General features: G+C 44.4%; 1 protein-coding gene across 1 annotated transcript in view; it reads left to right on the top strand.

Moving 5' to 3' along the window:
• Nucleotides 1–1,248: 1,248 nt before the first annotated feature.
• LOC147618581 (uncharacterized) overlaps nt 1,249–26,473 on the top strand; it is a 58,414-nt gene continuing 33,189 nt past the window's right edge. The window contains exons 1-6 of the mRNA XM_086773606.1: nt 1,249–1,563; nt 1,665–1,792; nt 1,969–2,103; nt 4,450–4,621; nt 4,714–4,882; nt 26,271–26,401. Coding sequence (XP_086629732.1) covers nt 1,261–1,563; nt 1,665–1,792; nt 1,969–2,103; nt 4,450–4,621; nt 4,714–4,882; nt 26,271–26,401 — 1,038 coding nt within the window. The 5' untranslated portion in view covers nt 1,249–1,260. The remainder of the gene's footprint in view (nt 1,564–1,664; nt 1,793–1,968; nt 2,104–4,449; nt 4,622–4,713; nt 4,883–26,270; nt 26,402–26,473) is intronic.

Raw genomic sequence — 26,473 nt, forward strand, 5'->3', positions numbered from 1 at the left:
AACATGTGGATAGGTCCACTAACACCTGTATTACGCATTTAGGCTGCTAACAAATCATTTTGTCTGTTTGTATGGATGCAGGTAACAGGACCTACCTTCTCTTCTCTTGCGTTCAAACAAGCTTCCCTTGCTATTTTAATTTTATACATATACATGTAGAACAAGATCACTTGGGTGGAGAAGACCTTAGTATAGTAGAAAGAGCTGAGTGAAGGGATAATCAGCACCCTCACCTGTGAGAAGAATATGCTCAAAGCTTAGGTGGACAGGCGTAGAGCAGAGTTAGGTGAAGCCCAAAATCCAGCCAAGGTTTGGGGTGGCACCATCCAAAGGGCTAAAAGAAGAAGTGCTAGAGAGCACAACAACATTGGAGATCACACAGATAGAGGTCCAAGCCCTGAAGAGCTGAGAAGAAGAGGAGATCTTGTGCCTTGCGCTTGATGCTAAAGCGGCAACCATAAAAACAACGAAGGCCAAAATCAGCAAGAGAGCGCTTAGAAAAGACATAGATCGAGCCTTTGTATGTGTACTATGTAGGGGTCCTTTAAAAGTGTAATTACAAAAATATGATACTAGAAAGGGTGACTTAAAAGAAATAAAGATGGATATTAGGAAAATGAAGAGGCTAGAAAAAAGGAATAAAAACAAACCTAAGGCTATAGCCCAATAATAATGCCCATGCCTCCAAAGTAAGAGGTATTGTCTTTAAAAAACCCTAAATTTACCATTATATTGAAAAGATATTTTTGTACTTTTTTAAATGTAAGGAAAAAACTAGAATGCCGCTAGGGTCTTTTTATTTGGAAGGCAAGTAAAAAATGAAGTGAATACAATGTCTACTTTTACAAACTTTACAAACACCTAAAAAAAATTCTACTTGACTAATTAATCGTTTTCATTTTCACTCATTTTATGGGTCCTCACGAAGTTCGAAAATTTATGTGGAATAGAGCTCGAAAAAAACGGCATTCTAGTGTATTTGTACCGACTAGAATTAAGAAAATCGAGATTTTAAGTAACCCATATTTTAAGAAATGATTTTTCATATATTTTACATATAAAACCGACATATAGTAGAGATTTTAAAACAAAAAACCTAATAATTTAAGATTTGTCCTAGCGGACAGCAGTGGATAGAGGTGTTGTTTGAGCCTTGCCGCACGCGTGTTGCGTTGTTCTTTTTAATTTCAGCCAATTCCAAAAAAGAAGATTTGTCCTTATTTTGATTGGTTGAAAAATATGTTTTTTTTTCGAGCTCTGATGTGGCCGGCGCTCAACGTATTCACGACGGTTTGGAACAAGCGAGCGAGCGAGCGAGAGATGGTGGAGACGCACGTGCCGCAGCAGCACCCATCTCCGCTGTCGGCGCGCACATCCCCTCCCTTTGTGTCGATCCGGGCGCTGCCCGCCTTCTACTTCCGCCCCACCCTGGTGGAGCTCTGCGTACCCATCCTCGCCAGGCAGCCGGACGTGCTGCCCCTTCTCGCCTCCGTCCCGCCTGTCATACGCTCTCACGTCATCTCCAAATTGCCCCTTGACCTCCCTTTGGATCTCTGCGCAAAGGTCCACTTCCTTAATCCTGCTACTAATCATCCTCACTAATCCAACCTCTGATCACGCTTACCTTATCGTTTATGCAACCCTTAATCATACTGTTTGTGCAGTTCATTACAGACGATGAGTATTGGAAACGGAGGGCGGTTCTCGAGTGGAAGACTTGCGATCCTTCGTGCCACGGGCGCTCTTGGAAACGACTCTTTTTTGAGCGCAACCTTGCAAATGCCCTAGAAAGGTAAGCTTCACCATCCCACTTCATTTCTCCCTTGAATAAGGAATTTGGCGGCAATTTTTGGATTCATAAAAGTGGTTAGGAAAAAAGTAAATAAAATAATTCTCCAAAAAATAAGTGGGCACACGTGGGATTATGTTTTTAAACCTACATTTTTTATTTTTTTGGTTAACATCAAGCTTTGATCCCACTCTGGAAGATGGCATTGAGTTGAAGAAGCTTCTGGAGACAAGCAAGCCCTTTGTGCATAATCTGGCAATTCGCCAGTTGCCTTCGCACCTCAGTGCATCAGTCATATTCCATGCATTGGGCAGGTATATTATAGCATACTCTTGGTCTTTTTTTTTTTTTTGGAAAAATGAATGGAGGAGTATTTTGGGTAGTACTGACGCAATAGTATATACACAAAAGACTGAATTATTCATGTGCAATACCCAATAACCGAATATCTTTGTGCAATGAAGTCCTCATGAACTCTGAGAAAGGGGGGCTGGGACGGAGAGAACTAAGCAAACCATGTAAACTAATGAATCCGAGAGTGCAAAATTGAAGGATAGGTGGTTGATGGTTGATGTGGGCAGCTTGCTATGAGAGCACATCGGCTTCATGTTGCCTCTGCTCATGGTCAGCCTCACATTCCAATCTCATGCACAATCTGCAGAGTCCTTTCTCATTCTTGCGCCATTTGTTCTTCTATAGGTCCGATGGGTTTGTTCGTTTGCATGAACATCTACAGCATTTGCATGTCACATGCGGAAGCTCTGGGAGTCTTCTTCCATCCCTAAACACCTTTCCAGTAACATGTAGATGCAAAACGCAAACAAAAGATGGAGAGGAGAGAGAGAGAGCTGAGTTTTCAGTATATTAATATTGTACAAAAAGGGTACAACTCTTGGCAAGCACTAGGCTGCCCCATAAAAGGTTATAACTCTTGGCAAGCACTAGGCTGCCCCATAAAAGGTTATCTAACTCCATGAAGTCCTAATCTAGTGATCCAGCCCATAAAGGACTGAATGATCTAAGAATTCGGAACTGAGCCCTTTTATAGGGCCAAGAACGCCTCCATCTGCTGGCCGCTGTCGGCCAGATCCTGATCAAAGAGAATCCAATCTGGTGTCTTCCTCTGCCTTGCTTGAGTCCTAAATGCTCTGTTTTTCTACTGCCCTTCGGGGATTAACCCAAGAATGAGCATGTCCATGTGCATGCCCATGACATTGCATCATCATGGGGTCCATTTGAAGGGTAGCTGCTAATGTGGCGCTAGGGTGATGGATGTATGTTCCACCGGAAATGAAGAAGTCTCCTTTGATACAATTGTCTCTTCATCATTACTCATAGTGCGTGGGTTAACAATGTTATCGGAGCACATACAAACCATCCACTGGAACTTGAGTGAGCCGTATTAGAGCTTAGGCTTTGATGAGGCTGTGCAAGACAAGTGAAGGAATTTGGATGGTTTGTGAGAGCTTCGGGGACAACTTGTGCTCATTGAGGGAGTTGCACACATAAATTAGAGAAACGTACTTGGATCAAAGGCACATACCAAGATAAGGCTCCAATATGTTGACATGGCATGTGTCCACACTCTCCTGATGTCTTCACTATATTCCAAGGATAGTATCCATGATAAGGATTGACCAAATATCCCAAGAGTTAGCGCAGAGACTTGTGGCTAATATATATTCCCAAAAGTTAGCTTAGAGGGTTTTACTAGTGCTGCTCGACCAATACTTGATCATTAAGGACTTGCTTTGATCGTATTTTTGGCATGGTATATCTGGGAGATTATTGTTAGTATCACGATGTGGCATATCTGGAAGACCAAATGCTTAGAGGCCTCCGAGGGTATTCATGTTTATGACACCCAGTGTGTTTTTGCAGTATATGGAGTGACATCATTCGCACGCTTCTGACCACCTGGGCCAGCATACAAAGATCTTCTAGAGCTACACGAACAAATTGCAACAGATTTATGAGAGTGTGGAACCATGGCATTTTTTTCTCCTCCACCTGTACGGGGCTTTTATGGCAGCATAGTGCCCCTAATTGGTTGAGACCTCCCTTACCTTTTGATTTGAGATCTCCACTAGATGCTCCTGATTGGTTGAGATCTCCCTACCTTTTGATTTGAGATCTCCATTTGTATGATTTTAATTTACTTAATAGAAGTCTCTTTTCTGAACAAAAGCACAAATGCCCGAAGTGTGGTTCTTCCGCCCATGTAGTCCCTCTCCCATATAGAGGGAGCGCCCTCCAAATCCCCTTGCGCCCTAAGCTACCCTGATGCTCATCTCACAATCTTATCCTTAGTGACTGATGAATCTTTAAGTTTTATATGATCTATTCACTTTTTACTGATAGAAGGATCTTTTTCGGGTTAGATCAATTAGGAAAAACCATGCTTTCATTCTCTCAGCTCACCTTCACTTACAGCGCATAGAAGCAATGCGGCCTTTCAAAAACAACTGTGCTCATCTCTGATCCATCAATCTCATTTGTGTAGACGGCTGTAGTGATAACCTGATCAAATAATCATAATAACAGCACTATTTTTTTTTTTTTTTTGGGCAATATGCGGACATCTGGGTTATTAAGTTTGCATATTTTTTGGAATGTATGGTTTCTAGAATTTGATCTTTTTATCATCTTCGCTAATTCAGGCAGCTGACTGCATTAAAGTTGGAGTATGGATGGAGAAATGCCGGGATACTTTATGAGCGTGCTAAATTTGGAATGAAGATTTCTGATTGCCTTGCATTTTCTGCTTCTCTTTGTATTGCTACAGCTTTGACTGATCTCGATCTATCATGCAATTTTCTTGATGATGAGAAGGTGACATTTTATTTGAGCCTTTTCTTTCACTAATAGAGCTGAAGTTGCCAAGGAAGCGTAGTGCTATAGCCACGTGGGAATCCGTTTTGCAGATTAAAATATTGCTGAAGGGGATGTTAATGAATCCGATTCTAATACAACTGAATCTTTCTCACAACCAAATAGGAGATGTGGGTGTTGCTGAGATCTCAAAATACTTAGTTTCTGAAAAATGTGTTCTCGGTGGAATTAACCTTGGAGACAACTACTTCTCGACTCAGGGTCAGTTTTGATGCCCTTAAGTGATCAATGTGGTGCAAGGATTGTTGTTATTTCTAAACAGAGGTCCTCGGTTTAAAATAAATAAATAAATCTAAATATTAGTTACCTTCTTCTTCATGTACTCCCTGGCTACTCTATCCTGTAGAACTACCACTGCAGGCTCTCCCTGTGCCTTCCCATTTGGACTGCTCTATGGGGCAAAATTGGCCTGTTGTGGGCCAAGCCTTGGGATGCGCCTAGGGGATGCCTGACCGGGGCTGAAACTGCTCAACTACCCTTCCAAAAGCCCCTTTTCCTTCTACATGCTGTCCATGCTGAAAACTCCCTTTTCTCTGTTGTCCTCACAAGCATGCATCTGATTTGGCTACTTCACCAACCCAGGCAACACTCACCAGCAACGCTCACAATGCAAATATCAAAATCCTAGAAAGTAAAGGAGTATTCGTCAACCTCTTCTGTAGCAAAAACCCAAAAGAGCCCGACAATATTTTCTTTTAACTCATCAGCTATGGGTTCCCAGGAAATTATTGAAGGTAATGAAAATTTATGGATTCCAAAGAAATCCACAAGATCCCCTCACTTGCACAAAGGAAACAACCTTGACAATGAAGGCATCCCTAAACCTTGATGTCACCCAGGTCCTCTGTACGAATAGAGATCCTTGTCTGGGATGATGCATGTGGCATTGGCATCTCCTCCTTAACTCGGAACAATGGGAGAATAGTCATTCCCAGTGCTCCACATGCATTCATCGTCTTTAGTTTGGGTATGGGACATGAGCTTTAAATGCTAGAATTGGCTGGTGTTGGAGCATTTGCCACAAGCAGCTTCTCAAGACTTTTTTTTCCCCCTACTATTTCTCCCAAAATCTATTTCTAAAAGTAGAAGTCTCTTAAAAGAAAAAATCTGCTTCTGTTCTTGCTCTCTATAATGTTGTTAGGGAAACCATATGAACAAATATGGAGCATATATGAGAGGTTGATGTGATCTCCAAGTTTGAAGAGTGTGGGCAGCAACTCGAGGGCATAGTGGATCCAATAGAAGCAAGCGCGTGGCTTCCTTTTAGGCTTATAATGAGTTCACATAGTTGTGGTAAAGGGGTTATTCAAGCCAGAGTACCTTGTGCATGGACCTTGTATAGCATCTGCAGGACAGCTAGGTACTTGCGTTTTTGCGTGTACAGGCTGAGATCACCCGTGTACAGGCTGAGATCACCCGTGTTTTTCTTCAACACTGATTTGGGACTGCTTTATGACCTTGTATATGTATGTGTTTGGTGATGAGGGCTGCCTTCTAGCATTGGTATTGTGTGTAAAAATTGCTAAGATCTTTTAGGTTCTGGAGAGAGTCTGGTAATGTTGTGGTTGTGTACATAGCATCCTAGTAGCCACGTCTTGAGTGTCCTGGGATAGCTGGTTTCAAGTCTGGGATATTAGTATGTGTGTGAATCTGTGTTCTGGGAGTCCGTATGTGTGTGTCTTTTGTTTTGGGAAGTACAGTCGAAGTGTGTATGGTTTCAGGGATCGTCAATTATGGCACATATGTTGGTTTTGTGTCCAAAGGTCATATGTGTGGATCCTTGATACATGGACTTATGAAGTTCTTAGGTATGGTTAACAAACATAAGACAATGTTGTATCCTAAGGTAGAGACCATAGAAGATAGGGATAAGTATTGAGGGTGGGTAAGATAGCGGCTTGAGGGCTTATATGTAAAATAGTTGCTATGAGGAGGTGGCCACTTATGGACATTCACAACCCTTGAGCATCAGGGCAAGATGGACCACCTTCATACAACTCATTGTGGAGAGGAGTGCAAGCAAAGGACCCCTAAAGAAGAATGCCTATGATTAAGGAGACCCATCAAAGAGCATCGCATCTGCTGCTCAGCCACATAGAAAGGAGGCAAGAACCACCAGTAAAGGCACAGCCCACACAAGGAGATGTATTATGCATGGCCATAACGTCTATATATATACAACTAACGGTTTTTGTAAAACAAAACATCCTCCTAAAGCTAAAGCATGTGAGATGCTTTTACACTAAAAACCTTATAATTTCTTCTAGCAGGTGTGGGGAGGCTGTGCCTGGCCAGCCCACATAAGAGACAGGGGCTTTGGAGCCTGTTGTTGCAAGGAAGTTGGCCGCATGCCACTAAAAAAGCAAGAAGAAAAGACAGGCCCTGCCTAGCCGCCCAGAGAAAAGCCAAGAAGCTGAAAGGGGCCATCGCTATTGAGAACATGGGAGAGACGTCTTGATGGTCTTTGTCATCGAGCAAAGCCAAAGGAGGAGGCTGCCTGTGTGTAACATGCAATTGGTATGATTGAGTAATGCACAACAAGACCTTCTTTATACTTTTTTGTTAGTGAGCATGAAGCAATCCACTTTGGGGGAGGGGGGGGGGGGCGAGGGCGGGGTGGGGGGGTGCTCTATCATAGTCTAGCGAAAGCAAGGAGGGAATACCTTGTTGCTACCCGTCGTGAAGATAGAAGAGAGCCGGGCCTGTAGCTGCTTATGCCATCGCTATTGAGAACATGGGAGAGACGTCTTGATGGTCTTTGTCATCGAGCAAAGCCAAAGGAGGAGGCTGCCTGTGTGTAACATGCAATTGGTATGATTGTGTAATGCACAACAAGACCTTCTTTATACCTTTTTGTTAGGGAGCATGAAGCAATCCACTTTGATCTTTTATTCACAGAAGATAGAGCTGAAGAGAGAGAGAGAGAATAGAGATGACACCAAATTGGGTCCTAATCTACGCACTTACAGCCCCCCTTTTAGAAGTAGGAGTATTTGCTTTATTACTTCGGAGAGTTTCTATTACAATGCAAAAAACTTACTGAAGATGATTGACGGCGGATTGCTAACGCAAGGACGATGTAGATCAAACATGTGGTGAACCATCAAATGGGTTGAAGACAACTCTGAATTTTGGAGAGCCGTATGCACACCCAGATGTGCTGAGGGAGATGCAATACTGAAGGCTGAATGCTGAAGATAGCCTTGGGCTGCCTTGGGAGTGTAGCACAAGAGTGCTTGGCTGGGATAGATGTATGCACCAGACCAAGGTCTCCGGCCTTTTGCACTGTTCTATTGCTGAATTCTAGAAAGAATGAGATGATATATGCAAGGGAATGAGGGGATGCTTATATATGCCTCTTTGCTGCTGGTCGGTTAGATGCTACTGCTGTTGGCATGTTACAGTATGCCCACGGCTGATGAAATAAGTATTAAATGCTATTTGTCCCATCAGTGCTTCACATGTGTGGGTCAGGCTGCTGAACTTGACTGTATTGATGCTAGCCGACTGGTTTCAAGGCCTTGATAAGGCTATCGACTGGGTCTTAAGGCTCTTGTTGAAAGAATGCATAGAGCGGAAGCAAATAAGCACTAGAGAGTGCTGAGCAGAGTGTGCGAGAGAGCGAGAGAGCGAGAGAGAGAGAGAGAGAGAGAGAGAGATGGAGCACTATGCTGAATATACTGAAATGATAACAGTCCCATGCAAGAGACAGAAAGTGTCTCATAAGTGAGGGAGCAAGAAAAGGGACCAAAAGGGACACCAAATATGGGTAGAAACTAGGGATGAATGTGCTAACAACCCCTCTTAGCACCAGATGCTGAACATACTCCGAGAAGCTGAAGATGAGCAACCAAGGAAACTTGAGAAACCGGCTTGGTGAACAAATCTGCTGCATTCTCCGCTGAAGGACAATACTCCAAACGCAAATCTCCAGCAAGAACCGGTTCACGAACATAGCGATACTGTACCTCAATGTGTTTCGTACGAGCATGAAACACAGGGTTCTTGGCGATGGCGATGCAACTCTGATTGTCACACCAAAGAAGAGTAGATCGGGTAGGAGGACCGCCAGGCTCCTCCAATAATCTCTGAAACCAAATCGCCTCACATGCAGCATAACAAACCGCACGATACTTCACCTTTGTAGAGGAAAGCGTCATAGTAGGCTGCTTTTTATTGCTCTATGAAATGGCTCTAGACCCAAGTGAAAAAACACAACCAGTGGTCGAACGCTGAGTATCTGGATCTCCAGCCCAATTTGAATCAGACCATCCAAGAAGAGTGCATCCTTGGCCATAGAAGATGCCAAAGTCCAGAGTGCCACGCAAGTACCGAGAACTCTGAGAGCACACTGCCAATGCTGTTGACGGGGTTTGGATGAGAAGGAACTCAATAAGCTGACTGCGAAATACACGTCCAATCAGGAGCAGGTCAACCAAACCAAACAACCGACGAGAACCCAATAGTGTCCCTGATCAATCCTTGGAGAAGCATCAAGAAGAGAAAGCTTCTCACTAGTATCTATAGGAGAAGATACTGGTTTGCATCCAGTCATTTGAAATCTGTCAAGAATCTCCCGTGTGTACTTCTGCTGAGAGAAGAAAATGCCCTTCGGGGTCTGCCAAATCTCAAAGCCAAGAAAATAATGTGGAAGGCCAAGATCCGTCATCTCAAACTCTGTCTCCAAAGCATCCATGACTGAACGGATCCTCACAGAATAAGAACTTGTGAAGATGAGGTCATCAACATAGACCACAATGATAACAATCAACCCCCTCTCAAGGAGGATATAAAGGTTCGAATTTGCATGAGAATGGCGCAGGCCGAGCTTTTTAAAGAACTCATCAATCCGCTGGTAACAAGCCCGCGGAGCCTGCTTCAGACCATATAAAGCTTTTTTCAGTCGGTAAACTTGATCCTGTTTGCCTGGAACAACAAATCCCGGCGGTTGATCAACATAAACCTCCTGTGTAAGCTCTCCATTCAGGAAAGCCAACTTGATGTCCATCTGGAATACGGGCCATCTATGATGTCCTGCAAGAGCAAGAACGGTGCGAATGGTAGTCATCCGGGCCGTTGGAGCGAAGGTCTCATCGAAGTCAACTCCAGGGCGCTGAGCATAGCCCTTGGCAACCAACCTCGCCTTGTTCTTATCCAAGCTACCATCAGCTCGGAACTTCGATTTGAAGGTCCAGCGCACACCAATCACCTTACACTGCAGTGGCCTAGGCACCAAAATCCAAGTGCCATTCCGTTCAATAGCATCCAGCTCTGCCTGCATAGCACACGCCGCTGTCCTGAAAATACAAGCCGACTGGTTCCAGAATCCAAGTAGAGAAAAACGCTGATAAGAAAGTACCTTCAGGCTGTAAGCGATGAAGCCAAAGTGAAGGGAAAGCAATCAGCAGCAACTGTCCAGAAAACGCAGCATCCAAAGGGCTGCAAATCTGAGAAAAACGCAGAGGTGAAGGGGCTGTAGATAGGGCACAATCTGGGGCAGGAGAGAGAATTGCTGAACCGGGAGTGATGATACTATGAAAGAGTGCATAGAGTGAAAGCAAATAAGCACTAGAGTGTGGTGAGCAGAGAGTGCAAGAGAGAGAGATATGGAGCAACTATGCTGAATATACTGAAATGATACAGTCCCAAGCAAGAGACAGAAAGTGTCTCGTAAGTGAGGGATCAAAAGAAAGACTAGGCAAGATGAAAAAGTGAGAGGCCAGCCCACCTATTTACAGGTAAGAGGGGCTGGCCGACTGGACATGGTGAACTGGCCGACTGGGAAAAGTGCAGCTGGCCGACTTGGGAAAAATACATCCAGCCTGGGAAAAATCTTAGAAAAATATACAAAAAAGGGGTGGCCAGCCCACAATCAAGGGCCATGAAAAGGGACCAAAAGGGACACCAAATATGGGCAGAAATTGGGGATGAATGTGCTAACACTTGTATGCCCTATTTAGTGTGGTCCACTAGCAAAGCCTCATAGGATGTCCCCGAGGGCTGGCCTAGAGCCTTAATCCCTTTGCTCAACATGCTCCTAAATGCTACTATGCTAGGGTAACCTATATGCTTGACTGTTCTCCAAGTGGGTTAAGTGAAAGACTGATGCCTAAGGCTTGGAAATCCCATGTAGCTTGTGCATGACATGTCCGTAGATTGGGGCTCACAATAGGGTCAGTTCCATGGACGTGAAATATTATATATGCTGCTGATTGGAAGTATGTCACCTCCTATAAGTCCACGGATAAGCCTTCACATGTCTATTACAGTTCCTAATGCTCAAATCCTAATATTTAGCTGCTGCCTTATCAGGGATTAGCACTGGAAAACATCCGTGTCCATGTGTGCACATACAACATCATGCATAGTCCAACTGTTCGGTAGCTTCAACTTCATGGAGACATCACCGAGCTTCTTCACAATTGAAAACGGGCTAACGCTTTGGAAAGAGAACTTGGGACAACGCTTGCTCACTTGCTTTAATTGTTGCTTCATGATTCGGAGAAATACCCAATCTCCCTCCTTGTAGTTGACGTCTTGTCTAGACTTGTTGGCTTGCCTGGTGTACGCTTCCTATGCTTTGGTTAGGCGCCCCTTCACGGACTCAATAATCTCTAAGAATGTTTTTGTGGTTGGCCTCCAAGGATGGCGACACCATCCTCGTAAAAAGCACTTGCAAGTGATTTAAGCACTTGAAAGTGCTCATACATTTACACCACTTGCAAGTGCTTAGAGGTCATCGAGTTCATAGAACACTCATAAGTATTGAGACCACTTGCAAGTGCTGTGACCGCTTGCAAGTGTTATACCACTGTAAGTGCTTACATCACTAGCAAGTGCATAGATATCATGCAAGTTCTTAGAAGTTTAACAAGTGCTTAGACAACTTGAAGGTGCTAAGACCACTTGCAAGTGGTCATACCTTTTGCAAGTGGTCATACCACTTGCAAGTGCTAAGGCCACTTGTAAGTGTTCATGCCTTTTGCAAGTTCTAAGACCACTTGCAAGTGTTCATACCGCTTTCAAGTTCTCATACCACTTGCAAGTGCTTAGACCACTTGAAGGTGCTAAGACCACTTGCAAGTGCTAAGGCCACTTGTAAGTGTTCATGCCTTTTGCAAGTTCTAAGACCACTTGCAAGTGTTCACACCACTTGCAAGTGCCTAGGCCACTAGCGAAGTTCAAGACCAGACAAGACACGATGACCAAATGCTCTCTCATATGGAATCTTGCTAACGCTAGATGAATGAGTGTCATTGGGGATAGCTTGCATTAGAGGAAGATACTATTCTTCTTGTCATGGCGATATGATTTGAGAACATTGAAGGCTAGTAGATTGGATATTTTTGCCTGACCATCTGTTTGTGGATGAAATACACGAGACAATTGCAACTTAGTCCCAGAGTTATAAAATAATTCCCTCCAAAAATGTGAAGTAAACTTGGGATCTCTATGTGAAGTAATTGTCTGTGCTAAACCACAAACGGGATACCAAACTCGAATAAACAAGCAAACAATATCTTATGGTGTGGCCCTTTGCTTGCACAGAATGACCATGCAAAACTTACTGGACTAGTCAACACTGGTCACAGTGTGTATTTGTGGTTCCCATAGTTGCTAGAAGAGGGCCTATGAAGTTCCAACTTATATCTTGAAAAGGTCCCTCTAGGCAAAGGCTATAGAAACCCAGCATGCTCTGAGTGTGGAACCTTTACTTTTTGGCAAATTTGCATGCCTCGACGTATTGGTAGACATCTCTTCTCATCTTTGCCCAATAGAATAACCGATCCAACTTCTCCAAGGTAATAGTGATACCTCGATATCCCCCAACAAGAGAATCATGGACATCATGAAGAAGTGCTTGTCTTTTTCTCCTTTAGTACACATAGCCGGTTCTTATAGAATAACAAGTCATCTAGGATTGTATAATGACCCGGTTGTGAACTTGAGGGCCAATATGTCTAGAGTTGAGGACTGTATAATGACCCGGTTCTGTGCCTTCATACTATCCAAATCTTTGCCTTGAATTTCTAGCAGAATCAACCCTTGTAATGTGTGAATGGTGGACTTTCGTCTAAGCGCATTAGTAATAAGGTTATTCTTACCAAGGACATATTCAATCATACCTCCAAACTATTGGAAGATTTGACTCCACCTGGCTTGCCTATCACTCCATTGGCACTAAGTAATAAGGTTATTCTTACCAGGGATATATTCAATCATAGCTCTAAACTGCTGGAAGATTTGACTCCACCTGGCTTGCCTATCACTCCATTGGCACTAGGCATGGTTCGCAACCATTTAAGTGATTGATGATCAGTCTTCACTGTGAATTTCCTCCTGTAAAGGAATGGTTTCCAAATTATTTAGAGCTGTGTTCACCCCTAAAAGCTCTTTGTCATGCACCGAATGATTCGTCTCGGTGTGATTCAGCTTGCATCAGCCATTGGCTTGTCCTCTTGCTGTAAAACAATGCCGATGGCAAGGGTGCTAGTGGTGATGATAACCTTGAATGGGTCGTGCCATGATGCCAGCTTGAGAACTCATGCTTCTAAGGCTATTTTTTGTAATGCATGGAAGGCCACAAGAGCCTTTTCCATTAACAGACACTTTTTGATGATGCTTCTTTACTTCCTTGAGGAGATCTGTAAGAGGTGCTGCAAAGTCTGAAAATTTGTCTACATGGGTGCGATAGGCCTTGCAAAGAGTCACAAAGGATTTGATATATATATATACCTAGATGAATCTAGGAAAATGCCCAAACTAATCACATAGAAAAGTGCAGTTTATAACTTCATGGCGGTCATCCACTAGCTTTGATCTCTTGAGCAATCTTGGGTACATTCCAATCCGATATAGCTTGCACCTTTTTGGGGTCAAGATGAATACCGGACTTACTGATCACGTATCCCAGATAATTGACCTCTAATAGGCCAAATGCGCTCTTTTCTCGTTAATGTAGAGCTCATTGTCTTGCAGACCTTCTCCACATCTCGCTCATGCTGCTCTGTAGTGGTAGAAAAGATTAGTATATCATTTAAGAAGATGAATGCACACTTTTCAATTAGCTCTATGAATACCCGAGACATTATTTTATTGAACGTTGTTGATGCATTGATGAGATCAAACGACATCATTGCGAATAATGGCCATGCTTGGTTTGGAAAGACGTCTTTGGAATGTCTGTTGTAGAAAAAATCTGAACCTAGTGATAGCCACTCTTGAGGTCTATTTTTAAAAAAGCTTAGTATCATTAAAACACTCCAGAATGTACTCAATTTCGGACATGGGAAACTTATTTTTGATGGTGAGCGTATTTAGTGCCATGTAGTCCACACATAAACGTGTGGCCTCGTCTTTCTTTTGCACGAATAAGATGGGTGCAGGGAATGACAAGAATGATTGTAACTACACCAACTAGGTGTGAATGTCCTTGGGCATCGTCTCGTGAACAATACGCACGTCAACACTTGTAAAAGCCATATTGCACAAAACAACTGAATGATACATCACTGCACAAGATAATTTGCAAAAGAGATCGGCACTCCACAGTACAAGATAATACAAATGATGTATCACTGCACAAAACAACTGAATGATACATCACTGCACAAGATAATTTGCAAAAGAGAGGCACTGCACAATACACCACCAATGGGGCTGCGAATGGGCCAACCCCTGTCAATACTGAAGTATATTATTGGAGTATTTAATCTGTACAAAGTTCCAGGTAATCCAATGCAATGCAAATATGAAGACAAGTTACCCAAACAAAAGTGTGTCGGAGTAGCCTGATGCTGGACTCATCGAATGAGTCAAAGTAACTTGGCCACTAGTCTCATACACTTGAGGGGAGTGAACGCAAAACTGTCGTTCTGAGACCACGCACAAACAGGCACTCTCGTACTAGCCTCGCTCACACCCTTGCAGAGACCGTGGCTCAAACCTCGCTGGACTATTGCCAGTATTACAGCATGGCAGATCTGGAGAGCTAGATGCACGTAGGCTATTGAGGGTGTCCAGATTTTTGGGTCTCAGTGCATTAGTACTATATGGGGGATATCATCCACACTCTTATAGCTACTTGGGCTCGCATTCAGGGGCCCTCTTGTTCTGCGCAGGCGAAGCATTTTGTCCGCCGTAGAAATGTACTGGAGTCGGATGGTACCAAGCTCAACTTGTTCCCTGTTAAAGTGAATGAACACCCACATGCTTGGTACGATTAGAAAAAATAGGATATTTATGCGGGAATGGGACCATGGTATCTTCTTTTCCTCTTCCTCTAGTACCAGAGGTCTTACATTGCATCATGATGCTCCTGAGTGGTTGAAATCACCTTACATATTGGGGTGAATCTATTCTTTTCCAGCTTATAGATGTGATTGTTGTATGTTTTTCTCATACTTAAAAGAAGTCTCTTTCTGAAAAAAAAAAGAAAAATAAAAAAAGAATGCATTCTTGCATGGTGATTTGCAAGAAGATGTGGGTTACCTTGATTTTGTATGCAAGTTGAGTAAAGCCTTATATGGATTGAAATAGGTGTTGGAGATAAGTGCACACTAGGTGTACTATTTCCCTAGTCTACATTTGTCTAGTCTCAGTTGAGTCTTTGTGTCTTGAGTGTGTGCCATGTGGCACCTCTACAATTATCCCATAAGCTCTCTTGCTCTATGTCTTGTACTTTGGCCCATACATTCATGGGTCATATCATTGCAATCTATCTAGCTTGTGTCTTGTCTACACTCATCTCAAGGTAACTCTTTGTCCTTCAATCTTGTTCTTATTTCACTTCTAGTCTTCTAGTTTCTAGTTCTTGTTTCCATATTTCTACATGGTATCAGAGCCATGCTCTAGCAGCTGCCCTTGTCTTCCTCTAGATCTGGCCGCACCTCTTCTAGCCATCTTCTCCCCACCATACCTTGCTGTAGTGCGCCATTCTTTTGTCCATGAAAACCCAAGGCTGCTGCCCGCCATATTTCTGGAAAGGGCTGCTCCTGTTTGCCCCTGATGCTGGTCGCCATTATTCTGCCCGCCACAAAATTCTGACCGCTCATGTTTTCCATCAGTTCTGCCTCGCCATACTCCAGTTGAAGGGTTCATGTTTCTTCCTGACGATGTTCTTCATCTACTCCATCAGCATAAGGCTCTTCATTATGGTGCGAATCTTTTCCTTCAGCTGGGCGATTCTCTCTCTCGATGGCATCTCTCTAGGTGCAGCCCGTGCTGCCCCTACCCTCATCGCTGCCCTGATCTTCCCCTTCGTTTTTTTCACATAGCGGCAACCTCTACAGCAGCAGCTCAAGGCACAATTTCAGATCTGCCTGCCCATGTCAGGCCCATGCATCTCTACCTTCTCTCTCTCTACTGCCGGTGGCCTGTCCTCTAGTATTGCACATGCAGCAGCTACCCCCGCACTCTCTTCTTCATCAACATGTCTTCTCAAGTCGTGGACCTCCTGGACATTCAACTCATGCAACAACTCGTCATTTTTGGATCTCTGGTCTTCTCGACATCAGCTCGACACCTCCTTTTGTGAAGGCAAACTCCAATGCTGATTTTGGACCTGATTTGCAACATCTGTGCAAAGGGCATGTCCCCCTTTGTTATTTCCCATTTCCTCTTCATCTTCACATGTGGGTTAGCTGTCCATTGGACCAGCCAGACCTGCAGCAGCAAATTTAAAGCAGAAATCAAGTGTATGTTGTGTTCTATTTTCAATTTACTTTCTATCTCTTGAAAAATTAAAAATCTCAGTTCTGAAATTTTTTTAATCTCCTCTCGAAAATATAAAACTACAAAGATCTCTCTACCTTCTTAGGGATTAGAAACTGCCCTTGCCTCACATCCTCAGCAAGTGGTAAGATCTTCCCTTCTCCCTCATTTACTTCTCTATCTTGTACGGGATTAGACACTGCCAAATATGGTAAGACCTTCCCATCTCTCTCATATTTGTCTATGCTTTCATGCTATCTACCACCATTGATCACCAATGATGTAGATCATGGAGTAATGTCATGTCTATTTGTCTACATGGACTTATCTTTGTCCCTATCCAAGAGGCACCCCTGCATTATCCACTCTAGCAGGAGGATTGCCCTTGAGGAGGGATTATCTATCAAGGTCCATCTCTTTGTCTATCTACAATCAGTCAGTCTCTCTGTCTATGTGTCTATCTTGTGTGATCTTACAGTCACATGTCTCTGACAATCTGTCTATCAGTCTATATGCCTCTCTTTTGTGGATTAGCTACCCACATTCTCTTGGCATTTTCTGTCTATGTCCCCATTTATCTTCTATCTGTCAGACTCTCTCATGTCTATCTGACAATCTCTCTCTCTGTGGGACCACTCTACTGGCTGATTGCCTCTCTCTGTGTCTGTCTATGATCCACTCTTGTCCCTACCCTTGTGGACCCATATGAGGATATCACTTGAGGAGGGGTGTCTCAAGATCTTTGTCTGTCATGTCTTCTGTCTTGTCTCTCGGTCTATCGGTCTTTATGTCTGTCTTCTAGTCTTGTCTTTCTGTCTTCCTCCTAGTGTCCACTTAGGAGGGTGTGGAGATAAGTGCACACTAGGTGTACTATTTCCCTAGTCTACATTTGTCTAGTCTCAGTTGAGTCTTTGTGTCTTGAGTGTGTGCCATGTGGCACCTTTACAATTATCCCATAAGCTCTCTTGCTCTATGTCTTGTACTTTGGCCCATATATTCATGGGTCATATCATTGCAATCTATCTAGCTTGTGTCTTGTCTACACTCATCTCAAGGTAACTCTTTGTCCTTCAATCTTGTTCTTATTTCACTTCTAGTCTTCTAGTTTCTAGTTCTTGTTTCCATATTTCTACAATAGGCACTGAGAGTATGGCATGATAAGATAGCACAATATTTTATCACCATTGGTTTTTATGTGGCAGATGCTGATCATTCACTCTATGTGCGGAAGAGTGATAGGGGCCTTGTGATCATCACAATCTATGTGGATGATTTGATTGTTGGGGGTGACAGTGAAGAGAAAGTTGAGTGTGAAATGTCTGCTCAAGCAGAAATTTGACATGAAGGATCTGGGTGAGCTGAGGTACTTTCTTGGCATTGAGGTTTGTTAGAAGTCATCTCCTGTCCAGTTTTATACACCAGGGCCTTTGTTGTGGGTGTGCCCGCCCTTATGAGGTGTTTTATCATTTTTTCCCACACTCTATATTTTTTCCCATTTTTCTGTGGCTTGGGAGGCAGCCCATGTGCTGGCCAACTCCTGAACTGGTCCACGATTGCATCTGGGAGGTGGCCAACTGTTGTTGATCTGGCCGACTGGAGATGTGTCTGGTCGTGGAGTTCTCAGGGCCAGTTGGCCTGCTGTAGGCAGCCGACTGCACATGTGGGGGCATATAAATAGGCCCCCAGCCCCCATACTACACTTGTATCATATTGGGATCTTCTTGTGTATATCAGAGCAGAGTTACACGCCTACATCTCTTTCTCTCTTGTGCTGTTTTTCAGCCTGCGTTTTTTGCTCTTGTGTTCCCAGATCTGGTCATCATCTCCGTTGCGTATTCTGACATGGTATCAGAGCCCTAGGCTCTAGATAGGTCTTGGGATTTGTAAGAGGGGCTGTTTTGTGGCTGATTGGTGGACTGTTTTGGACTGTTTGGGAAGAGGAGAAGCAAGAGGAAGGCGGGCTGATTTGCTGGACAGCCACTTGTAGGTTTTATTTCTTCTTTGTTCGCACCCACCCACCCTATTCAGAGTACATCCCCGCAATGGCAGATCTGTTTGAGATGGCCGAGAGACATGTGAAGATCCCGACACTCCCCACGTTCCCGATGGACCGTCAGTTGGACGGGAGTAACTACGGCATATGGAAGGTTATGATGGAATCCGATTTCGTCGTTGTTGGTATTCCACGGCCGGAAGTAGAGGAAGGGGAGTTACCGTCAACCCAAAAGAACCGGGAGGCCCAGACACAGATGTGGGATCGTGTCAACGCCAGGGTCCGTTCGTTTATTTTCCTCAACTGCACACGGCAGGTAATCAATCATGTAAAGCATATGACGCTGGCCAGAGATATATGGCAGCATTTGGCCTCACTTTACAACAGGGTATCGCCCATGAAGAGGATTTCCTTGGAAGTACAGATGCGGGTTATGAACCCTGCAGAGTCGTCGACGATGCGGGAGCATATTAACAAGCTGCAGGCTCTTCAGCAGGAAGTTCTTCAAGCTGGGAAGGAGATATCGTCAGAGGACATGGCCAGGAAGTTCTTCAGGCTGGGAAGGAGATATCATCAGAGGACATGGCCATCACGTTGCTATCACATTTTTCCTCTTCGTACTCAGCATTTTACTCCTCTTTGATTACCAGTGGCAGGCTCAACACCATCACGTAGGAGGAGCTTGTGCCGATGGTCCTGGACCAGGAGGAACGATTCTCGAACCCTCCTTAGGGTGGAGGTTCGGAGGCCTTTACTGGCCAACGGTCGAAAGGCCGTAACTCGGGCAAAGGGAAGGCTTCATCAGAGAAGTCTTCTGAGAAGAAGTCCGACGCTGACTGGCGAGAAACTGAAGGCAGAGAGGACTTGTAATGATTGTGGCGAGAAAGGCCACTATTGGAGGCAGTGTCCCAAGCAGAAGACCGAGAAGGGTGAAGATTCCTCAGCAGCAATCATGAAGACTCCGGCTTTTGTGCACCTGGAGGTGATGGACACCGATGCTTCATTTTCTTCAGGCAGGGAGGAGATTGCCGCAACGGATACTCGGGAGTGGATTCTCGATAGTGGTGCTTCCATGCACATGACTCCTTCCCGTTCCGGTGTACAGGATCTCTGCAGGCTTTCTGGTCATATTCTTACTGGGGATACATCCACTATCCCAGTTCACAGTGAGGGCATGATGGAGATAGTTCCCGATGGCAGAGGAGGGAAGCATTCCTCCCAGGTGTTGTATGTTCCGGCACTTGGTTTTTATCTGTTGTCAGTGCATCAGGTTTGCAAGACTGGCGTACGGGTGGAGTTTGATGAGCATTTTGTTGCTCTTCGGGACAAAGCAACAGGCCAAGTGGTTTGGGAAGGCAGAGTGGAGAATGGAGTTTACAGGCTTTCAGCACTCTCTCTCCCAGGTCCTCAGGTTTGTGATGAGTGGCAGTCTGGTGATAGCCTCTTGTGTGTGGATACGCTGCAGGTGCGAGCTTTCTGAGACCAGGTGGTGGATAGCTTACCAGTAGATGGCAGCAGTTGGCAGGAACTTTCCAGTACTGATGTTGGTAGTTCTTGTGTTCGTCAGTCAGAGGAAGCTGAACAGGTCACTTATGCTCTGATGTCTCGTCGTGTTCGGGACATAGAACCTCCAGTAGATGAGGATGTTCTTTCCACGGGGACCTTTCGGAAAGCTAGGCAGGTGGCAGGTGCTTACCTGCAGAAGGAGGTGGTTTCTCCAGGCTTTGTGGTTCCGGATTCAGAGGGGGTGGTTGACAGGTTTCATCAGGTTTCCAGGACTTGTTTGTGCACCATAACAGGTGTTGATCCTTGTGAGCAGTGTGATGTCTCTGTGACTCAGAAGCTGTATGGTTCATTGATATGGTTGATGGACACCAGATTGGACGGGAGCTTCGTGATGAGGCGGTTGAGCTCATGGTTGCGGATGACTCTTTGGGAGGCACGATTGCGTTTCCTGTGGTTTTTGCGGCATACGAAGGATCATGGACTCTTGTACACAGGAGGGGGATTGTTGGATGGAGCCTGACTCCACGGTTGGAGTGACTCAATTTGGGGAGGAGATCCGGACACGAGGGGATCTACTTCAGGCCCAGGAGCAGTTTTACGGAGCAGTTGGAGACAGTTATCTTTTGCCTTGTCGAGAACAGAGGCAGAGTATCGGGCTGTTTGTGATGCTGTTTGTGAGGTGGTGAAGATGCAGAGGTTGCATGGCAGGTTTGGGCTTCCACTTGAGGAACCCATGGTCATCCAGAGGCACTTTGTTCGTGAACAGATCATTGCCGATGACATCTTGTTGGAGTTCTGTTCGTCGACGGAGGACAGTACAATGGACCTCTTCACGAAGTCGCTCTCTCAGGATTTGCTCAGGCGGCACCCCAGCTCCCAGTGGTTGGTTTCACAACCAAGAGCTGAGAGAGGGTGTTAGAAGTCATCTCCTGTCCAGTTTTATACACCAGGGCCTTTGTTGTGGGTGTGCCCGCCCTTATGAGGTGTTTTATCATTTTTCCCCACTCTCCGTATTTTCCCTATTTTTTCCCATTTTTCTGTGGCTTGGGAGGCAGCTCATGTGCTGGCCGACTGCTGAACTGGTCCACGACTGCATCTGGGAGGTGGCCGACTGCTGTTGATCTGGCCGACTAGAGATGTGTCTGGTCGTGGAGATCTCAGGTCCAGTCGGCCTGCTGTAGGCAGCCGACTGCACATGTGGGGGCACATAAATAGGTCCCTAGCCCCCATACTACACTTGTATCGTATCGGGATCTTCTTGTGTATATCAGAGCAGAGTTACACGCCTACATCTCTTTCTCTCTTGTGCTGTTTTTCTGCCTACGTTTTTTGCTCTTGTGTTCCCAGATCTGGTCATCATCTCCGTTGCGTATTCTGACAGTTATTGGGACGGCCAAGGACATATGGCTGTCACAGAGACAGTATGCATTGGACATGCTGTCCAACTATGGTATGGCTGATTGTAAGCCAATTTCTATGCCATTAGATTCAAATGGCAAGTTGAGTGCAGTTGCGGGTGAGATTTTGGAGAACCCCACTATGTATAGGAAGATAGTGGGTAGCTTGATCTACATGATGATCACCAGGCCAGATTTGAACTATACAGTTGGATTGTAGAGTCAGTTTATGCAGGTTCCTCAAAAACCACATTTGGATGGTGTGAGGCGCACATTGCGTTATGTGAAGTCTATAGTAGACTATGGTCTCTTTTACGAGCTTGGTATGTACAGAGTTGTAGGTGTGGATACACCGATTCAGATTGGGCTGGTAGTATCGTAGATACGAGATCTACCAGTGGATTTATGTTTTCCTTTGGGAGTGTTGTGACATGGAGCAACAAGAAGCAGTCAACAGTTGTCTTGTCGAGTACGGAGGCAGAGTATAGGGGTGCTGCAATGGCAGCATGTGAGGTAGCTTGGTTGTGCAAGCTACTTGGTGATTTGGAGCTGCAGGTTAATAGACAGATTGTCATCTATTGTGACAACCTTAGCAGTATACAGTTGGCGAGGAACCCGATTTTTCATGTGTAGACCAAACACGTAGAGGTCTAGTATCACTTCATCAGAGAGAGGGTCTTTGCAGGAGACATTGATCTTATGTATGTTAGCACAGAGCAGCAGCTAGCTGACATTGTCACAAAAGCCCTAGGAGCAGAGAAGCTTCGTAGATTCCGGACTATGCTTGGAGTCCTAGAGATGGAGTTGAGCTTAAGGGGGAGTGTTGAGATGTCAAGCTCAACACGAGCTGACACTTACGATATGCCTGGGTGACCGTTTTCGCCACTTACATCACTGGCGTGTTTGGTAGGATGCTGATATGATAGATATTCGCCAGTGATTCTACAGTTGGACTACACTAGCTACTAGTCCACCACTGAGTTATGGCATACTTATCTTGCCAGCTCTCCACATTATGGACTGCATGTACATAGTACTTTAGTACTTATGTTATATTTCTCTTATCGTTTGGTAGAAGCCTTTTGTTGTGAAGAAGAAGAACAATTTTCAGCCTCTCATCTTGTGTTCTTTTCTAGGGTTTTTGTGAGTGTGTGCGCTCTTGCAACAGCTCAAGCTCTCTTTCTCCCTGCATCTTTTTAGAGACTTGTCTTGGCCTTGGAGAGGACTAGCCAGCTCTATCACTTTGTTGCTTCGGCCAAGAAAGGAGAGGCTCTGGACAAGGAGCGAGCTATTAGATGTAGGTTGGCTGCGCTTCAGAGGGAACACGAGAAGCATCATGAGTCCCTTTGGATCGTAGAACTCTTGTCCATTTGAATTACAGGTGGATGGATAGGCGAGCTGAGTTCGCATTTCATGCTAATCCGGACATAGATGGGTGGTAGATGCAATAAATTGTTTTTCTCAACACATGGACTTATGCATAGTAGAGATAATTTAAGATATTTGCAGGATTCTCAGGGAGAATCTCGCACTAAGCCAGTAGAGGAGAAGTATTGTCTCAGGCTTTAATCAGATCTTGCTCTCTATAGAGGTCCAGTCTTTGGATAGAGATGTTGCACGACATAAAGTTTGGGAGTGCATATCCACGCTTATTACAGATGATATGTGCGTCTCTTTGAATGCCCCCTTTTCAAAGGATGAGTTAAGACATGCTTTGTAGGGCCTCTCGAAAGGCAAATACCCAAGGGATGATGGTTTCTCTCCGTTCTTATTTTTGTAGTTCTCGGATCACATTGGTGATGAGGTTATTACTCCTTTGCAGGAGATGTGGTGTACAAGTATGATGCCTCATTTTCTCACGGAGGGTCTTATCCACCCTTTCTCGAAAGGTGGGGACAAGACCAATATTAGGTAGTGATGGAGGCTCATAACTCTGCTTGGATTTGCTTACAAGATCTTAGTGAAGGTAGTGAGTATGAGGCTTTAGCTTGTTGTTTAGAGGGTTATTCATGATACACATAATGGTTTCCTCCAAGGAAGGAGTACTTTTGGTAATGTCTTTTCATTTTGGGAAGCTATGGAGTGGGCTAAATCTAGCCAATAACACCTTGCCATGCTCTTGCTAGACTTTGAAAAAGCTTATGACAGAGTGGATTGGAACTTCTTGAAAGGCACGATGGCACGCATGGGCTTCTGCTAGGAGTGGATCAGAGGGGTCCGTTGCATATATAGGGAGGCCCATAGCATAGTTTTGGCTTGTGGGGGGGCGTGGTGAACGCTTTTAGATCTCCCGTTCGGTGAGGTATCCGCCTCTTAGCTCCACTACTTTACCTTATAGTAGTGGAGGCTATGAGTAGGTTTCTTCGAATTTACCCTAGGGGTTTCGGGCCTTCACACAGAGTAGGAGTTACTAGACTCAGAGTTAGCAGATGATACTGGTATGTGTTTGGAGGCCTCACTGGCATGCCTTTGTGCTTTTTGCACTGCCTTGGAGATGTTTTGTTTGGTAGTAGCAGGTAGATTGGGGCTTCGATGGCTTACTTGGAGAGAGAATGCATTGCCACATACCTTGGTTGTCAGGTTGGCATTGACATCTCGCTTGCACAACAGTTCGCTCCTGTGCTCATGAGAATTAAATCAAACTTCAGCGTTGGAATAGCCGGAAGCTTGATTTGGCCTCTAGAGGCTTGGTAGCTAAGTGCTACTGGCGATTGCTTGGTTTGTCATGTCTTGTTGGGTTTTTCGTAAGGGATTCATTGTCTAGCTTTGTTGGCTTATTTGGAACTTTATTTGGTTTGGATTAGATGGCACAATACACACCAGGGTGAGAGTAGCGTGGGATAACAATATTATGCCAAAGCAATAGAGAGGATTGAACATCATTGACCGTGAGGTGTAGTGTAGGTTGCTCTTTATCTCTTTTTGCTTCTTTTGCCTGATGTATGCCGTGTGTTCTGCCTAGCGTTGGTCTTCAGCATCCCTGCGTTTGGCCTCCTCTATCTATTGTTCCTTAGCAATATAGTACAAATGCACTGAGTGTCGTATATTTGAGTGCTCTTAATAGCCTCTATGCATCTGGCCCTCCAAAGCTACCAAGCTGTGATACTGGCAATGAGCTCCCAAGTAATATCAATCCTCTACAAAGGTGGTCTTTATTGTGTATGAGGAATATCCTATAGTATACAATGTTGGGCCATACCTCTGCATATCATTATGGTGGTGTCGAGACCTTGCTGTCAAAAAAATATTTGTGGACCAAATTGAGTGAGCCAAGCAATAGCACCCCAAGTAACATAAATGGTCTCTCTTCTCAATCTGCACATAAGTTGTGAGCTATAGAGCCTCAAATTCTTTGAGTAGCTCTACACCCCCATATGCAAGGTTGCACTATCTCAGAAGCTATCAGGCATATGGGGTAGACGGGGTCTAGTCTAATTCGGAGTTGAAGACCCCTTCGGCTTAGCATCCTTGGAGTCCTTAAAGTCCTAAAACCACTTGGCAATGATCAAATTTGGAATTGCTAGATGCTTTGTGTGTGTCCTTCCCTATCAAGAACCCAATCATCAACATAGAAGCGATCTAAGCGTGCATAGATGCAACCTGCATCCCTCCTCCTATTAGACCAAGAAAAGCGGAGAGAGGATGGCCTCCTTTGAATCAAGCCAACAATCTCTGCCATGTATAGAGAGAATAAACCTTTCCCAGGAGGCGCTCTCACCTGGGTGCATCATACTCACTTGTCCTCCTCTTTTGTCTGCAGGTTGCTCAACCATATTAAAGTCACCCCCAATAATCCAATGATCAGCGTAAGGAAGCAAATCAGTGAGGAGAAATCAACTTTAATCTTTTATTCATAGGAGATGAGCTGAAGAGAGAGAAAACAGAGACGTCACCAGATTGGGTCCCAATCTACCCTATTAAGTGCCCCCTCCTGCAAGGAGAAGTATTTGATTTATTACTTTGAAGAACTTCTGTTACAATGTAGAAAACTTACTGAAGATAATTGACGGAGGATTGCCAAACGCAAGGACAATGAAGACCAAACGTCTACTGAACCATCAACGGGTGAAGACAACTCTGAAGCCTGCTGAGGGAGATGAAATACTGAAGGCTGAATACTGAAGATAGCTTCGGGTTGCCTTGGGAGTGCTTGGCTGAGATAGATGTGTGCACAAGACCAAGGCCTCAGGCACACATACTTTTGTACTGTTCTATTGCTGAAGTCTAGAAAGAATGAGATGATTTATGCGAGGTACTGAGGGGATGCTTATACATGCCTCTGTGCTACTGAGGTGGTCTAGATGCCTTGGTTGCTACTGCCCTTGGTCTCGGTTCTCTAGCGCTTGGCCTTGGCTTAGGAACCACTCTATCTGAATGCTCAAGAATGACTTTTGACTTGCCTTTATATAGGGAAGTGATAGTAAGTCAGGTTCAGGTTGGCTAGGGTTTTTATGACCCCAAAAAGTCATCAAAAAGGTCTTTTATTATGCTCATATGGTGCCCAACTTGTGTCCCAACTATTGGTCCAAGCCTTGGGCTCCTCAAAGCACCTACCAAAACTCCCAAAATGGGCCAAACTCTGACTTGCACTTTGCCTATAAGGTAGCTGCAAGTAGGTAGGATTTCCACGTGGCACTCACATAGGTGATACACATGACATGGTTCCCCAATATTAATGGCACATTCAGCATTGTCTAGGAATGGTAAAAATGACAGACCATCTGAAACAAGTTGGGTTATGTTGTATATGTATACATATACATATATAAGTATATATACACATATATATGTACATATTTGTACTTACACACACACATGTATATGTATATGTGTATGCATATGTATATGTATATGTATATGTATATGTATATATTGATGATTCTGTTTTGTAAAGGTTAGCTAGAGGAATGCAGAATGCCCACTTGGTGTTGAAGTGGGAAGATTTTTTTTCAAATTGAGGAGTGGTGTGTTGTTGATGTAGGTGCGAAGTCTTTAGCAGAGGCTCTAAAGAGTAATGGTGTGCTTGCATGCATGAATCTTAGGTACAACAAGCTAGGGGATGATGGAGGTCGAGCTATCTTTGATGCCTTACATACAAACACAGCCTTACAGGTACGAGAGTGTTTCAATGGTGACTCAATGATGTATATTTTCAGACAAATGTTGGGATGAAAACTTAATGTT

The sequence above is a fragment of the Cibotium barometz genome, chromosome 34, assembly GCF_041138505.1.
Source record: "Cibotium barometz isolate CiBa-2024 chromosome 34, ASM4113850v1, whole genome shotgun sequence".
Classification (NCBI taxonomy): Eukaryota; Viridiplantae; Streptophyta; class Polypodiopsida; order Cyatheales; family Cibotiaceae; genus Cibotium; species Cibotium barometz.